The sequence below is a fragment of the Vipera berus genome (assembly GCF_964194415.1).
Source record: "Vipera berus genome assembly, chromosome: Z".
Taxonomy (NCBI): domain Eukaryota; kingdom Metazoa; phylum Chordata; class Lepidosauria; order Squamata; family Viperidae; genus Vipera; species Vipera berus.
Genome location: NC_138205.1, coordinates 105,485,150 through 105,504,097, shown reverse-complemented (window position 1 = coordinate 105,504,097; position 18,948 = coordinate 105,485,150). Strand labels below are relative to the sequence as shown.

The following is an 18,948-nucleotide window of genomic DNA, read 5'->3' as shown; positions in this document are numbered from 1 at the left end:
ATATGATCTTCAAAACTGAGTCGTGAATCCAGGAGGATGCCTAAATTGCGTGCCCTATCAACAGGAGGTAACACCTCTCCTCCCATAACCAAAGATGGAACCTCTTGGACTAAACGAGATGCCGGTACGTAAAGCCACTCAGTCTTGGCCGGATTGAGCCAGAGCCTGTTCTTCCCCATCCAAATCCGTACTGCTTCCAGGCAACGGGACATCACGTCGAGGACATCGCTGGGTTGGTTCGGGGTGGAGATGAAAAGCTGGGTATCATCAGAATATTGATGATACCTCACCCCGAAACCACGGATGATCTCACCCAGCGGCTTCATATAGATGTTGAACAGGAGGGGCGAGAGTACCGACCCGAGGCACCCCACAACTAAGGGGCCTAGGGGTTGACCTCTGCCCCCCTGCCAACACCGTCTGCGAACGGCCCAAGAGGTAGGAGGAGAACCACCATAAAACGGTGCCTCCCACTCCCAACCCCTCAAGACATCGCAGCAAGATACCATGGTCGATGGTATCAAAAGCCACTGAGAGATCTAATAGGACCAGGACAAAGGAATAACCCCTATCTCAGGCCCGCCAGAGATCATCCACCAGCGCAAACAATGCCGTCTCCATGCTGTACCTGGGCCTGAAACCCGATTGGTATGGATCCAGATACTCAGTTTCCTCCAGGACCAAAGGGAGCTGCCGTGCCACCACGCTCTTAACAACCTTCACAAGAAAGTGAAGGTTGGAGACAGGACGAAAGTTATTTAAAATAGCTGGATCCAAGGCAGGTTTCTTGAGGAGGGGCCTTACCACCGCCTCTTTCAAGGCGGCAGGGAAGCACCCCTCACTCAAGGAAGCATTAATAACTGCTAGGAGCCAGCCTCGTGTAACCTCCCGAGCCGCATAAACCAGCCAGGAGGGACACAGGTCCAACAAACACGTGGTGGCACTTAATTTCCCCATGATCCTGTCCACTTCATCAGGAGTCACAGGATCAAACTCTTCCCAAATGTTCTCGGCCAAACCCATCGTTTCCCCATTAAGTTGCTTATCAAGAAAGGTTTGCAGTATTGTTCCTCTATAACTATTAGCAGCTCTGCAATTCAGACTAAGGTCAAAGGTATGCCTTCCTATCCACAGTGATGCCACATTGATGTGTTACAATGTCACACTTGCAAGCTCTGTCTTTTCATAGCTGTGATATGACATTGTATGCATATTTTATCACTTGTCACCCTCACTCTCCTCTTGCATACACCTATAAGTAGTCTTCAATGGATGATCACAAATGGACTCAAATTTCTGCCATGTTGGTACAATCATAATGGACCAAACCCAATTTTATGACCACTTTTACCATGGTTGTTAAGTGAATCACCATGGTTATTAAGTGAATCCAGTTTCCCCAATCGACTTTGCTTATTGGAAGCCAGTTAGGAAGGCCACAGATTCACATGACCACAAGAACACTGTAATGTGAGCCAGTTGCTAAGCACCCAAATTGTAATCACATAACCACAAGGATTGTGTAACAGTCATAATTTCAAACCAACATTAAATGAATGATCATAAATCAAGGATTACTTGTGAAACTCTGGCTACACAAAGCTGGAGTCGGTACAAAACTATTCTCTTTCTAACAAAGATAAATTACAAACAACTCAAAACAGCAAAAACCCAAAGCAACATTGCATAAACCAAACAAGGATAATTGACAATCATATTTTCCGTTTGCTAAAGTATTCCCAATTAATCAAGTAATAACCACTCAATAAAACATAATAAAATTAAATTTAAATTAAATAGGTTAGACAAAAAATGGGAGGAATGCATGAATCTCTTGATTCTGCAATATTCATTTGAGGAAAATTACGAAAGAATTTTGAATTATTTTAAAACTAATCCAAATACCGTAGTTTACTAAAACTTTTTAAACTGACATGAACAATGGTTTTCTTAACTATGTCTAAATTAAGTATATAAATTTAAAATTTTAGATTTTTTTAATGGTATAATCATAATAAACAATTAAATTAGAAATACAACTGGCCAAAAGGAGATAATATTGCAAAGATCTGAAAGTTAGAATTCTTAAAACACCTAGAAGTATTTTAAATATCTTTCTCTTCAGCCAAAAAGATCCCAATATGCCAATGTGTTCTAAATAATCCAGGATAGGATAGGATAGGATAGGATAGGATAGGATAGGATAGGATAGGATAGAGGGAAAGGGTATAAGCCCAATTCCACAATATTATGGAAAAATACATATGCTTTGAATAATACATTCAAAGTATACATATCTTACCCCATATTTAAGGGTTTCCTAAATAGACATTTTTAAGTTCACTAACATGTTGTCTATTGTCTATTGTCCCTGTCACATTTTAAAAAAAATTCATTTTGCTTGTCTGAATTTGTAATTTTCATTGACAAATAAATAAAATAAAATACATAAAACATTTTCAGTATCAATTTTCATTTCTTGTTAGAGCAACAAATATACCTGAAGCAATATTTACATATCTAAATCTCAGAAAGGGTAGTAATGTTATCTAATTAATTTAACTAGTACTGAAAAACTTACTTACATTACTTATTATCTCTGTGCATTTTCTTGCAAGTTCCATGTTTTTATCCTCAATGACAGGTTTAAAGAATACCTAGGGGGAAAGTATTTGCAAAAGTAAGTGCAAATCAGAAAATAAATCTTTTCACACTTTAATGAATAGATCACATCCACCTACTGTTGCATCCTCCTCTTCTTCATCCTCCACCACTTCCTCATCTTCATTCTTTGAAGATTCCTGAAAAATCATTCTCATTTTTTGTTCTTTTAGAAAGATGGCAAGGTTCAGTAATGAAGCAGCTTATACCCTTTTCCATTTGAATTCCTTGTGTCACTCTGGTCTCATGGCTAGCTTCATCTCACTGAGGTTTCTTCCTTATTTAGGCAATACTTGAAAGTCTTATCTGAACAATGTTGCATGAAGTGAAAAGCATCAGATGTCCTTCGGGTAAACATTCTTGAAAAACAGCCTTCCCTAGCTTGATGCCCTTGAAATTTATTGACTCTTGAACTTCCTATAATTCCAAATAAGTAGAGCCAAAGATCATTTTTGGCATGACATAGGAAGTGACCTCTTTAAAACAATAAATATTGTTTTGCAATTAGTTTAAATGACTGAAGATCTGTTTAATGAGGATATGAGTTACATAAATTATCAAACTTGAATAAAAATGAATTATTCAAATAAGATGGTTCACAAATCATTGGCAATTTGCTAAAGTTGGTACAGGTGGTCTTCAAGTTACGAACATATTTAGCTCAAAATGTCTGTTGCTAAGCGAAACAGTTAAGTGAATTTTGCCCCATTTTATAACCTTTCTTGCCACAGTTGTTAAGTAAATCACTGCAGTTGTTATGTTTGTAACACAGTTGTTAAGTGAATACGGGTTCCCCATTGACTTTGATTGTCAGAAGGTCATAAAAGGTGATAACCTAACCCTGGGACACTGCAACCATCATAAATATGAGTCAGTTGCCAAACATCTGACCATGGGGATACTACAATGTTTGTAAATGTGAAAAAAGTTCATCAGTTACTTTTTCAGTGATGTTGTAACTTCAAATTGTCACTAAATGAACTGCTGTAAGTCAAGGACTACCTGTAATCAGAGCTAAATCATTAGATAAGTTTATTAATGCTCTGCCAACTTTTTTTCCATTACAGAGAAGAGTTGCAAACATATAAACAAGCATTACTTTACAAATATTTCTATAAGTGTACTTGAATTGTTCAATATCAAAGATTATTGTAGCAAAAGCTTACTTACATCATGACTTTATTTTCCTGTGAAAATATAACTTATTCATTTTTAATTAAGTCAATTTGATCATCTTAACAAGCAAACTGATTCTACAAAAGGAAACCTAAATTCTTCTTAAATATATTATAATAATTCATAGAATGCAAGTTTTTCAGAATAACTTTGGTTCTGCAACTGGGATACCTGTTAAAAATGCTAGAGTATCCTGCATTGTTATCATAATTAAAATACCAGCTCCACTGCTCTCTCTCATTCAGATGAAACTGCTTAAGTCTGCTTATATTTATTTTTCTTTGAGACTGGCCTTCAGAATGAAGATATTATTCCAGAAAAGATTCAGTATATATTAGTGTTAACAGTGCAGTAACTTTTTTCTATCCATCTTATACATTCTTCCTCTCGCCTCATGATAAATTCAGTACAGTTTGCATGTTCATAAGTTAGTTGTTTCATTAATTCATGGAAGCATTGGATCTTATTGAAGTAATGTGATATACAATGAACTGAAAAATGTAATAGCTAGCAATAATTAGGCAAGAATTTAGGCTCCCTACTAAGAATAATTTTCAATAAATAAACATGGTTACCTTGACAACTGGGACAAGATGATAAATATGGCTCTTTTCTTCAGTCTCCTGAAAAACATAACCCTATCTATGCCTTATCAAATATCTATTTTATAATGTCAATATGACATTCCAAAAGAAAAACACTGCTGCAACTCTAACATACAGTTAAGGTATTAAATGTACAGCCTAAAAACTATTTGTGTAACTTTTTGTTTTTCATCTCCCACTTAGCATGTTTTGTTTTGAAAGTCGTTAATCAAAGTGCATGAAACATTATATTTCACAGCTGACAAACATCTGTTCAGGAATATATTTGGCATTGGCTTAAGATATTATAAACACCAAAAGTATTCTAACTGAGCAGATTTTTTTTCTCAAAATGGTGCTCCAAAATTCCTAAAAAGATTAAAGCTGAAGGGAATTTAACCCCTCTTTTTTAATGAACCATTTTCCTTTCAGAATTCTATTCCAATGTCTCATGAAACTTTATAGCAGGGATGTGTAGAAGAGGCATTTTCAATGAGGGGGCAAGGGGTTCAAAATGGTGGGCACCCACCCTGAAATCCAAAGAAGAGTTAAAATCACAAGAGTATGGCTGTCACTGGTTTACATAATTAAAACTGAAAGAAAGGTTTAAATTAGATTTAAAAATGTATGGGTTTACTTTGACTCTTGAAATTATACTGTGTGGTAACGATGAACTTGTGGACAAAGGGTTTAAAATTTATATTAAATTGTAACTGAAAATCATGTACTGTTGGTATTTAACGCCTGATAAATTATCAAGGATACATAAATTTCATAAATTTCAAATGTATATTGGAAATGTAAATGTAAAGAAAGAACTTTTTTATCATCTTTGGTGGAGTTGTAATAAAACAGTATTGGGTAAGATTCATATTTTTTTTTTATTGAAAAGTTTTAAAAATACAGTTTTCCTTTAAAAAACCCCCTTCCCCCTCCCTCCTCCCCCCCCACCTCCCCCTAACCCCCCTCCCCCCCCCCCCGGACTTCCCAGAGCTAAATACAAGGTATATATATATAAAAAAGCAATCATAAACAACCATATACTAACAACTATAAATTCTAAAATCCATCACTCTCTAACTTATATAGGATCAAACAAAACTTAGCATTATTAAATATATATAGAAGACAAAATAAAAAAAGAAAAAAGAAAACGAAAGAAGACTTATTCAAATGCTAGATAAAACTTCTTGACCCTATACTTATTCTGGATAAACTCAATCCATTTTCTCCATTCCATAATATAATGTTCTTGCGAGTAATCTTTCAAATAGGCCGAAATCTTCGCCATCTCTGCCAAGTCGGAAACCTTTAAAATCCACTCTTGTATAGTCGGCAGTTCCTCTTTCTTCCAATATTGACCTATCAAAAGTCTTGCTGCCGTAACTAAATTCAACATCAACTTAGAGTCCACAACTGTAGCGTCAACAATTATTCCCAACAAAAAAAATTGCGGACAAAACTTTATCCTCCGTTTAAAAATCTTCTGCATATTCCACCAGACTTTTATCCAAAAAGCCTTGACCTTTTTACATGTCCACCATATGTGAAAATATGTTGCCTCTTCATCACCACACCTCCAACATTTAGGCTGATAATTCGGATACATACTTGCAAGCTTTTTAGGATCTAGATGCCATCTATAAAACATTTTGTAAAAGTTCTCTCTTAAACTTTGAGCTTGAGTGAATTTTACATTCCTCACCCAGATCTTTTCCCACGTGTCCATTGTAATAACTTCCTGAATGTTTTGGGCCCATTTTATCATACAATCCTTAACAAGCTCTGTTTCTGAATCGATCTCTATCAATGCAAGATATATCCGTTTAATATGTGCTGGTCCTTGATTTCTAATTTGCTTTATCAAATTTTCATCAGTCGTTGCAAATCCATTTTTTTGGTCTTCTTTCCACCTGGCCTGTAACTGAATATATTGAAACCAAGTCTGAACAACCTTCTCTTCTCGCAAGAAACTATATGATTTCAAGCACCAAATATTCCTTTCCAAACTTAAAATTTCCTTGTAAGTAGTCTCATCATGTTTGAAACCAGCATGTATATTTTCTATTGCGTGTTTTGGGATTGCCCACAATGGTATCTTGCTGCTTAACTTATGTCTATACTTCTTCCAAACTCTCAGCAATGCCTGTCTTAAAATATGCATCCTAAACACAGTATCTACCTTCTTATCATACAACAAATATGCATGCCAGCCAAACAACAGATCATGGCCCTCAAGATTTAATAACCTCGATTGTGTCAAATTAATCCAATCACTTATTCCTACTAGTGCAGCAGCTTCATAATATAATTTAAAATTAGGCATTTTAAGGCCACCTCTCTCACGAGTATCCTGCATAATCTTAAGTTTAACTCGTGGCTTTTTCCCTGCCCACACAAATTTATTGATACCACGCTGCCATTCCTCCAAGTTAGAGTCTTTCTTAAGAATCGGTATCATTTGAAATAAGAATAAAAATTTGGGCAGGACATTCATTTTCACTGCTGCAATCCGTCCCAACAAAGACAATTGCAATTTTTCCCAACTCTCCAGTTCTTTTTGAATTTTCCCCCATAACTTTTCATAATTATTTTTATATAGCTTTGTATTAGAGGGCGACAAAATCACCCCCAAATATTTAACCCTTTTAACAATCTCAAATCCAGTTAATCCTTCTAGGAGAGCCTTCTGCGAAACTGTCATATTTCTAGCCAAAATTTTAGTTTTCTGTATATTTACTTTAAATCCAGAAACCTTCCCATATTGTGTTATTATCTCCATCAGGTCCACAACAGAGTTCTCTGGCTGGGTCACTGTAACAACCAGATCATCTGCAAATGCTCTCAATCTGTAATCCTGATCTCCAACTTGTATCCCCTTAATTTTTTCCGAATTCCGAATCTTAACCAATAATATCTCTAATGTTAATATAAATAACAAGGGCGATAGCGGACAGCCTTGCCTTGTGCCCTTCTCAATATTACATACTGTTGTCAAACTATTGTTAACTATAATTCGGGCAGTTTGTTTTTGGTATAATGCCCTAATCGGTTGTAAAAATTTTTCCCCAAAATCCATTTTGTCTAAAACTTTCAACAAAAATTGCCAGTTCAATTGATCAAAAGCCTTTTCAGCATCTAAAAAGATTAGCGCAGCAGAGATCTGGTTGTGCCTTTCCAAAAACTCTAACACATCAACTATATGTCTCCCATTAGTTTTCATTTGTCTTCCACTAATAAACCCCGTTTGGTCCCCATGAATCACCTGTTGCAGAACCCTCATCAGTCTATTAGCCAAAACCTTAGCAAATATCTTATAATCTGTATTTAAAAGCGATATCGGTCTGTAATTTTTAACTAAAGTAGCATCCTGGTCTTCCTTCGGAATCAAAGAGATAAAAGCTGTTCTCCAAGACGGGGGCACCTTTCCCCCCCTCTGGATTGTCTGGAACAGTTCCTTTAACGGTTTTATCATCTCTAATTGTAAGTTTTTATAATAGGCCGCAGTCAAGCCATCCGTGCCTGGTGCTTTATCCACCTTCAGTTCATATTTTTATACAGAAGATTCTTAAAGTGAATATAAAAATCAAACCAGAGACTTTCATTTCAGTGTTAATGGACAAAGAACTTGAAAAAAATATGGAACATTGCTGTTATATATGTTGATTGAAGCAAGAATGGTTTCTGCACAAAGATGGAAAGACACTGCTCTAATCAGAGAAAAGAGCTTTCGAATTTTGTTTCTGTTTGGTAACCATTGCTGGTTTTTGTGCTTGAGCTGAAAAAAAATGACACTTTGACTTTGGATTTTGCTGATTAGATAGTTTGTTGCTATAGAAATAGCTAGTACAGGGAAGGAAACCCTAGGCAGTACAGGCAGGAAACCCTATATCATTTCAGACAAATGGTCATTATTATTATTATTATTATATTTGTTATTGTTATGAATATGTATACCCAAAATGTTGCTCAAGAATACTTTTATAAGCTTCTTTAGAATTTTGGATTAACTTGTGTTTTAATAAATTCTATTCTCCATTCACTGTTCCAATGAGTGTGCAGAAGCTAAAAATCAATAATCAGTAATATAATCTTGTGGCACTTATTATGATTCTTTAGAACCAGCATTTTAGATATGTACTTATTTTATGATATAGTTGTATTAAAATATTTGGGGGTAGTGAAGGAGGAAACAAGAAAAGAGCCAAGTTCCAATTTACAATCTAAATCAAATTTATGTAATACATAAAGAACTGGGCTGGATTTCCACTAGCCAGGTAAACAGATGCATGAGGATAATAAGCAGCAGAAAAGATTTTATGTTTCTAAGCTATTCTGTACCACTTCTTCAGTATAGTAGAAGAGAACTATTCCATTGCCAGTGTTGAAAAAAGTCCTACTGTGAAACAAAGAAGTTTCTGTAGTTAGATGTGGGGCATACTACATATGCAAGGGCAGCTATGCATATGAAGTTACCTTATACATTTGTTATTATATTATCTGCTTTAGCAATGACTCCATGAATCTCAGATATAGGCTTTCCATTGACAACTACTTGCTTTTTTAATGAGAAACATCAGTGATTGTACCTCACATAGAAATCATGTCTTACATGTAAAAGGTTTTATTAAGATCTTATAATAATTCAAAATGATTATGAACATGAAAGCTTTATGTAACACACTGCACAGTTTCAAAGTAGAGTAATTCTGTATTATTTTCATAACACCCACAAGACCCCAATTACAGACCCTAACCTGTATTTTCTGGAAGGCATAATTATGAGATCTTTCTTTAAGTACACAAAATTGAAGACAACTTTGCTTCATAACCTAGCTGAAGCAATACACAATCTCAATTATGATATCATGAAATATATCATCAGGGTAACAATAGGGTAATGGCTGGTTCGGTACTGTTAGATGATTCATGCTAGCCTTTCCACTCACTTCTTGACTCTGCCTATCTTGAAACAGAGAAATGTGTTTGAGTTGAAGATATATTATAGTTCTCATTAGATTAAATGAAGGTCATTTGCCTTAGTAGGAAGCTACTCTTCTTAAAAACAAATTACTTTCCATTTTTTTGCAGCTCTTTGCCAATTCCTATCTTTACCATATCTTTGGAGCACCTTATGATCCTAAAATTAGACTCACATAACAGCAGTTCTTGTTTTGTTACAGTTTATGGGAGGGATGTGAAAAAATTTCCACTAATAATGTACAGCATAATATACTGTTTACAATGTTACAAAAATGTGATCAATCAGAAAACATATTTGTATCACTGATATTTATCATATGTTATATATTAAGTGAAATATATAATGGCTGTATTAAAATCTGGAAAGTCAGATTTATTTAGGATTCAGGAATTATTCACTTCTTTTTGTCAAGCTTTTAACTTAATGCCTTGGTGGAGCAGTGGGCTAATGCCTCCTTAAGTAACACCAGCTGCCTGCAATTAGTGCAGGTTCGCGTCCCACCAGGCTCAAGGTTGACTCAGCCTTCCATCCTTCCGAGGTAGGTAAAATGAGGACCCAGATTGTTGGGGGCAATTAAGCTGACTTTGTAATAATGCCGCTTGGGGGGGTTTATGAAAGCCCTAATAAGCAGGCATATACATAGAATGAAGGCTACTGCTAAGCTTGTAAGCCGCCCTGAGTCTTCGGAGAAGGGCGGGATATAAATGGAATTAAAATAAAATAAATAAATAAATAAAAAATAAATTTTCAAATTGGGAAAAATTATGAAAAAAATAAATAAAATTTAACCTAGGCTATAATATAAGGGAAAATTGTTATAAAAGTGTATAATGTATACTTAAATAAATATATAAATATAATGTATGTGTGTGTGTGTGCGTACACAGGAGCGGGTTTCACCCCTTGCAGCCCCGCACCCTCAACACAGACCTTCTGCAATGGCAGGCTGCAAACTAATGAAAGCTGTTTTTTTGGAGTCCTTGTTTCTCTTTCTCAACATGCTGCCAATCGCATCATGCCCTGCCCCCCACCCCGCAGCTCCCACTCCCAGCCCTGTGGAAGGCTGCAAGAAGCTCTATCTTCTCTCTCGTTCTTTTCCTCCCCAATGTCACAGCATTTTACAGAGTGAGGCTGCAAGGAGTGAGACCTCCCCATGCACGCACACATGCGTGCACACACACGTACACACACACACACACACACACATGCCCAGGTCTGGGAGAGGCAAGCTGAGAGCCACGCAAAGGCCCTTCAGGCACAGAGACAACAACAGGGGGAAAGGGGAGGGCTCAAAATGGGAAGCCTCTGCCCGGAGCTTCAGGCAGCTTTAAAAAATGAACCTGTGAAGCGCTCAGAAGGCAGTCTCTTTCCCAGATCCTTCCTTCCTTCCTCCATTTATTCCTTCCTCCTTGCTTCTCTTTCCTTCCTCCATGATCAGGAAGGATGATGGGAGGGGACAGATTGCCAGCGCTGCCAGTGGCCATGCTGCCGCTGGCCATAGCTATCCCATACAGGCAGGGGCAGTCCCGGTAAAAGGGAAGCCTGGTGGCTGCGGGGCTAGGTCAGCAAGCGGGTGTGGTGCTGATCTACCAGTTGAGGCCATCAAAGCCAGAACGCGCTTAGCCTTAGATCCATGGGGCAGCCCTGGAGCCAGCAAGCCCCCCCCTGCCATTTCTGCCCCACTCCCTGGAGATGCATGGAGAAGGCGGCGAGCACATGTGCGCTGGCATCCTGGGGGAAGGGGAAGCGCTTCTCTTACCTTTTTTCTTCCTCAGTGGTCAGCAGAGACGGTCAGCAGGGATGCCAGGTGCTCACTGCCTCCTCTTCATGCGCCCAGGGGGCGGGGAAGGGGCAGGCCCTCACTGGCTCTTTCCTGCCAAAACCTTTTATATCCTCTCCTCTCTCCCCACCTCCTCCTTTTCTCTTCCGAGCACCTCCAGCTTCCAGAAGTGCCTATCAGCTAGAACCCAGCGCTGATCCCGGTGCGTCTGCTGAGCCCCGATAGCCCTGCAGCTCCAGCTGTCTCTTCCTTAGGCTTGTGTGGTGCTGCCGCTGCTTCAGCTCATTCCTCTCTACCCTGATACCACTTATCTAGGACAGTCACATACCACCTGCCAAGTGCCAAATTACCACCGGTAGTACGCATACCACCAGTTGAAAAGCCCTGGTCTACATTACAAGGACATTCAGATTGCAATCATATATTGTGCTAATTCAGCAAATTGTTGTTCCTTGTATAATGACTACAGATTTCTAAGCCACTTTGGCAAAATTAATGAATATATAAATCCAAATACATACATCAATGGAAAATCATCCATTTATGCAAAATAAAGTCTCAGCTATAAGGCAGACTTTCGAAAGTGAAAAAAAGGTTTTTTAAATACAGATTAAATGTTTACACAGCCATGTTGTTCCATAAGAAATTAAAATTCAGGGGAAAAAACCCAACAATAATAGGAAAAGCTTTTTAAAGTAGAAATTGGGAGAGTGTTCTATTACTACTTTATGCACAAAGCCATTGGATATTTTTGGACCAGTCTTAGTCCTAAGGAGAAAACAAAGGCAACATTCTAAAAATGTTGGGTAGAAAACCACAGGGATTTTTCATATGGCATCTAGGAGTCAAGACTGATTCAATACACAAAGCATTTGTTTATTAAATTCTCTATTTTTCTAAATGTTTTTAAAATGTAACTTTTGATTTCATGACAGAATTCATACTTTATATCCAAAATTCAAGTAGTTGGATCTTAAGCTTAAACAATATTAACAAGGCTAAGAGGTAAATATGAGCCACAAATCCATGAGAAGCTTTAGCTGAGCAGAATACTGTCTATATCAGCATTTCCTAAGCATAATTTCTTCAAAAAGTGAATTTCATATTGGCTGGAAGGGAAGTACAGTCAACAAATGTGGAAGGCAGTAAAGGAAGGAAGCTGGGCTATATTAGGAGTAAGGACAATTTAAGGCAGCTCTTTGTATTTTAATCGGTTTTTATTTTAAAAATTAAGAATAGGATTTGCAGTTAATCCCTAATCTTAAGAATACAGAATTGTTGACGCACCTGGCTCAATTTTTCAAGAAATCCAGTTAACAAAAATATAGAGCTCTTTAAAAAAGGGGAGGACAGGGCCTCTACAAATAGAACTGAATTCGAATGTAAGTCAAAAATTAACTTACTACACTATCAAATGAACTTAGGGAGGAAATGAGGGAGGTTTTCAAAAGAAAATAATCATTTTTCTTGATTTCACTTCATCTTAGGCTTCAACAGGAATATAGCTGAGTACATAAAATCCACAAAAGAGGGTGCTAATCTGGCTAGAGAGTGCATAACAGACTAAGGAGGTCTTTTTGATAGCTCTGTTTCACAGAAGAAAATAGGGTAAGAGTAGATTGATTGCATCTTTGTTGTTAGTATAGATATGCCTCATTCAACTTATCTCTGAAACTAATATTTGAATATCAAGACTGCAAAAAATACAATTTCTTCACAAGAAAACAGAACCTCTCAATTTTATTTTGATGTAATAGGTATATATTAGGAGCAATTCTCCTTTAAAGAAACTATTTTCTCTTTAACTACATTCTCATTGATTAATGTACATGGCACTGTATTATATTACATCTTGCACCAGCCTTAAATCTCACTACTGTCACGATGATAAAATAATTCAGTCCTGCTTCAAAAATGTGTCAGGAATCAAGAGTAGCACTGGGTGAATAAATAAATGAACAAACAAAAACAGCACAATCAACTTCTATTTGAAGTAAAATGACAAGATATCAAATATTACTCATCTCTATTTCAATGTTTTAACAAAACAGATATACTTTTCTAATCACTAGGCAGATGATGAATCATAAAAATGAAATAAATAACTCCAAGGTCAAGGCAAATGTAACTAGTCAGTAGCTGATGAAAAATAATTTTACCCTCTTTATCCTCATCTCCCTTTGATCCATTACTGTATGTTCCTCATATATAAACTTTTCTGACCTTGTAGAGGAAAATAGGGGGATAATGATAATTAACAAGTAGGTCAGAGACAATTCAGTCTGCAAATGAACAATTCTTAAGCAGAGCAATATTTTACAAACGCCACCTCTTTTCTTTTCATTTTAAAATTGATTTCAGCAAGAATTCTGATAGATCAATGATCTCAGAAATTTTAAGCAGGTAATACATGTCAGAAGAGTAAATCAAACAAAACTCTATCAGAGGGTGATGAACCGTGGTTCATTTAATGCATGATAAACAACAGGTAAAAGAAAGAAAACCCGAAGCATATATTCTACTATTAACCTTTTAATTACAAAGAAACTTGTAAAAACACAGAAAGACTCATGACTACATGTCTATCTCACCAGAGAGCACAAAGGAAAGGAAAAAGAAAGTAAGTTTTGTTTTGGACATGTGCACACAGTAATAAATATAAAACCAAACAAAATACATGGCTGAACATGTGACACTCACCATGGTTACAATGATAACAATTCAACTTGCAAAGAAACAGACTGCAACGAGCTTACTGACAAAAAACTAAAAAAAATGCAGTGACATCCCCTTCTTTTGTCAGTAAGGCAGAACTCAGATAAGACACATTTTCTTATGCAGATACTCGTGCTGGGCTGCAGGAAGTGGCTTGTTCAGCATATCAGCAATCTGATCATGTGTAGGCACATACTGCAATTTAACAAAACCTTGTTTGACTACTTGTCTTATATTTTGATAACGGATGTCAATGTGCCTACACCTAGAACCTGTAAAGCATGTCTCAGATATATAAACCACAGATTTGTTGTCTTCCATCACAGTGATCAGACGAATCGGCTGTGTCCAGATCTCTGTGACTAAAGCATCAAACCACATTAGAGAATTACATGCATCTGACACACAAGCATATTCAGCTTCAGTAGATGAACAAGAAACAATTCTGTTTACACACATGCCAGTAAACAGGACATCCATTTAAAAGCAGCATATAGCCTGAAGTACTTTTACGTGATTTCTTATTGCTCGCCCAATCGGAATCTGCATAACAACATAACTCTGCATAGTCAGTATGTGTCGGTTCTAATAATAACTTCATGTTTTTAGTGTGCTTTAAGTATCTCAATAATTTTTAACACATGTCCAATGAAACTGTTTTGCCTTGCCTATGTGTCAGGAGATTAACACTAAGTGCAATGTCGGGTCTAGTTCAACTACTAATATACAGCAGCGACCCAATGACTGAGCAATAAAGTGTTTGATCTTCAAACTCAGGACTTGGTTCATGTGCCAAGTTGTGAAAATCGGTTTGCATGGGTATACTCACTGTTTTAGCATCCTTCATGTTGCAGTGATGCAATAGTTGTTCAATTTTATCTTCTTGTGTGAGACTGAACCCCTTCTGAATTTTGACAACTTGAACACCCAAATAAGTGTTAATATAACCTAAAGACTTCAATGTGAAAAACGTTTGTAAAGCTTTAGCAAAAATCTCACTCATCTGCTTATTTGGACCAATATAAACAATATCATCAACATAAACAAGAACTATCTCATACCTATTATCAGATCTTTTAGTAAACACGCATTCGTCTGTTTCGGACTTAATAAAGCCCATTGAATTTAGTTTGTCAGAAAGACATAAGTACCACATTAAACCGACTGTTTCAGACCATAAAGACTTTTGTGTAGAAACCAAGTATCCCCTTCCTGTTGCCGGAAACCTGGAGGACCTTTCACATAGATTTCTTCATCTAGATTAGCGTGTAGATAAGCTGTTTCAACATCAAACTGGAAAACCTCTAAACCAAGGATAGTCGCAGTGGCTAAGGTGATTTTCACACTCTCAGTCCACACTGTGGGTGAATAAGTATTTCTATAGTTCTCAGGATAACGTTGAAAGAAACCCTGGGCTACATGTCTGGCCTTATAGAAGGACTCACCATTTGGCTTCTTTTTAATTCTGTACACCCATCGAGTGCCAATAACTTTCTTGTTTGCTGGAGGGCTTGTAGGCGTAAACACTTGAAGTTTCTTTAGACTGTCTATTTCAGCCTGCATTGCCTCATACCATTTATCTTGCTCTGATTCAGGAAGATGTTTGATTTGTGTGAACTTATCAGGAGGAATTGTAACATTACAAATCAAAGGTAAAGGTGTTTTCGTTACTTGCTACGAATACCGTTTTGGAGGGATTCCCTTTGTGGTCTTCTTGGAACATCTCGGAACAACCGTCCATTCTTCTTCCGTTTCGTCCTCGTCTTCATCATCATTGCCAGCAGCAGCATCGGCGGCTTGCAAAGATGGAACAGTAGGTTGAGAACTCATGGAAGGAACATTCACCTGTGAATCTTGATCATCAGGCTGCATGGCATTAGCAGCAGCATCTCTAGGAAAATAAACTCCAGGATCGTTAGAATGAATCCTGGACCAGTCAGCATCTTCCTCAAAAGTAGCGGATTGTGAAATCACTATTAGATGAGAAGAGTCGATGTATTTGCTCCATTTTGAATTATCATCAATACCCATAAATCTCATTCTTTTTGCTGCAGGACCTCCTTTCTTTCTTTGAGCTAAAGGAATATTCACCATATTTTCACCAAAAATATGGAGATGCGTGAGATCAGGCTTGTGTCCATATAATATGAAATAAGAGGTCTGATTTATTACACTACTCCAAGTATGGTTGATGATATGATTAGCATATTTAATAGCCTCACCCCAGTATGGGAGACTGAGGTTAGCATCTTCAAGTAGGCAACGCATCATTGTTTGCAGAACCCCGTTTCTGCATTCTGCCACTCCATTCTCAGCCGGAGTGTAAGGAGCTGAGGTCTGGTGTAGTATGCCATTCTTACTCATCCAGTCCTGAAAACGCTGAGACATGAATTCAGCACCGCGATCACTCTGAATTCTGGCGATGCTGACTTCGTGTTGGGTATATACAAGAGCAGCAAAGTCTTTAAAGATCTGAAAGGTCTCAGATTTTTCTCTCATAGGAAATACATATCCATATCTAGAGTAATTATCAACAATTGTCAAGAAATATCTTTTACCACCAATTGTTGGTGTCAGTGTGTACCAAATCAAAAATGCGTGTTGACAGGCGTGTAGCATGCTTTGGAATTGCTGCTGCATTGGATTTGGATTTTTTGCAGACAGCACAATCCAAGAACACCTTACACCCCTTTAGATCCAAACCTCTTGCGAACTCTGGCATCTTCTTCAGAACACGGAAACTGGCGTGACCCAATCTTCTATGCCACTTATGAATACACCTGTAATGCAAAGGTTTACCAGTTAGTGAATTCTCAACATTAGCATGTTTATTAGGAACCTCAGGCTTGCCATGAGCAACCTGTGTCTTATTTGACTTCCTGTTAGCTTTAGGAGCCTTTGAAATAGTAACAGGATCTCTCACTGGGACATCTCTCACTGGGCCTGCACTCCCTCTTTTTGCATCTTGTATACTTGCCTGCTCTTGCTGCTTAGACATTGGCTTTAAGTAATAAACACCACCAATCAATATGGTTTCAGCAACAATATCTCCGTCTTTAACTACATAACTTGCTTTTTCAAGATGATGAACCTGGAATTTTGATACGCTAGACAAGTAACTCTGACTAAGCAAATTACTATTAGCTGATGGTACATAATAAACATCAGGAATAAATGCATCAAACTCTTCAAGATAAAGAGTTCCTTTTCCCATGACCTGAACAGAATGATTTGAAAAAGAGTAAAGCTCACGAAGTTCAGGTTCAGGCTCGTGCATCTCTGTATAAAGCTCTTTTCTATAGGTAACATGTAATGCTGCTCCACTGTCCAAAGTCCAAAGAAGTCGTCTGTCATACTCTGGTTGAGGTTGTGGATCGTTGGTTAAAGCCAATGTGGCAAGTGGAGCTTGCGGATCACGCCTGGGACCATGACCACGACCTTGTCGTCCGCCTCTACCTCTGCCTCCTCTGGAATCTGTTCCTCTGGGCTGGTACGTGGTGGGCACTGGAAATTGTTGGGGACAATCCCGGGTGGCATGTCCCACACGATTGCAGATGTAACATCTTGACATCCTTGGAACGTAGGCTCTTTCACGGAAAGGACGCCTCGCTGGAGCTCTTGATGCAGGTGGTCCTCTCAAATGTGGTGCGGCTTGCATAAGTGCCTCTTCTTCAGTTACAATTCTGCATACATGATCCACTGTGCGTTGAGCAACGGGCACTTGATTAATCTTGGCAATAGCATCTTTCCATTCATAGTTCAATGAGTTAATAATAATGCTGATCATTTGAAAGTCATCAATAGGATAGCCTTTTTCACCCAGTTCTCTTCTTATTCCTTTCATTTTAGTTAAGTGTTCTCCAATATGTTCACCAGGTTTTAATCTAGAGCCATGGAACTCGGACAAAAGCAAACATGTAGACTCAATTGACGTAGGCCGATAACATGCTTCTAATTGAGTCCAAATTTGTTGAGTAGTTGCATCTTGTGAAAACGTAAGCTGCAATTCAGTGTCCATTGACATCAATAATGTTGTGTATGCTTTATTATTCAAGTCCCATATATCAGGAGTTCATGGATGGTTAGGAGGATTAAATACCATGCAATGAGTACCTTCTCTGCGAAGCAAAAGTCCAACTTCACTGACCCATGCCCTGTAATTTTGTCCTGATCGCTTCAATTTCAAGTCGCCAACCAGTGGTACAATAGAAGATGCCTGTTGAGGAACATACATTTGAGGTTCTAGCTGTGCAGGTTGTGCAATCCGGACTTGACCTGCAGGAGGCACCGGTGGCACCTGTGCCAAGAATTGGGGCAGATGCATTGGGACGGCCGCTGGCACCGGTGCTGGCTGTGGGTGCACTTGAGCCGCAATTCCACCCTGGCCAGGAGGAGGCACTGGCGCTTGAGCTGCTACATTAAGTCGGCCTGCAGTTGGCACTGGCCTTTGTATTTGAGAACCCAGTGGTAACTGCACTTGGGCTGACTGTTGCTGTGCTCTATCTGGGACAGGAACCTGAATAGTAGCAGTATTAATAGGAATTCTAGCACCATCAGCTTGGAGCAATGATTGATGAATAGACATATGTGTAAACACTGATTGCATTCTTTGTATTTGCTCCTGTATTCCATATAGTAATTCATTTCTATCTTGTAAAACAGATTCATCAGCAGATGGTGTTATAACATTAGACTCAGGCATCACTGTAGCCTTGTGTGCCATTTGATCTTTCTGTTCCCCTTGGTCTAACGTAACATCCACTGGTGGGAGTGGCTTTGGCTTGGAAGAAGAAGGCAATATGGCCGAATCTGGGCTTTGAATAACAGCAGAGTCCCTCTCATGCTGCTTAATCATTAAGGCATATGCTTTTGCCTATTACAGCCTCTGCTCAAAAACCTGAATTTGTTCAAAATAACTTTAAACAGCCTTCTCAGGCAAAGTTTGTTCAGGGGTATGAGGAGAATAATAAATTACATCCTGCCCAAGTTGCACTGGTCTGGCACCGAACCACTCATATTCATCATGAGCTCCTTCAATGTGAAATCTT

General features: G+C 38.0%; 2 protein-coding genes across 5 annotated transcripts in view; both read right to left on the bottom strand.

Moving 5' to 3' along the window:
• The window catches only part of LOC308677804 (uncharacterized protein), a gene marked incomplete at its 5' end in the record, with an annotated part of 58,354 nt that extends 55,541 nt beyond the window's left edge, over positions 1 to 2,813 (bottom strand). The window contains 2 exons of the mRNA XM_081344499.1: positions 2,586 to 2,657; positions 2,742 to 2,813. Coding sequence (XP_081200625.1) covers positions 2,586 to 2,657; positions 2,742 to 2,813 — 144 coding nt within the window. The remainder of the gene's footprint in view (positions 1 to 2,585; positions 2,658 to 2,741) is intronic.
• Positions 1 to 18,948, bottom strand: part of LOC308678210 (LIM zinc-binding domain-containing Nebulette) — a 203,538-nt gene that overhangs the window by 85,536 nt on the left and 99,054 nt on the right. The gene's annotated exons all lie outside the window — the stretch shown is intronic.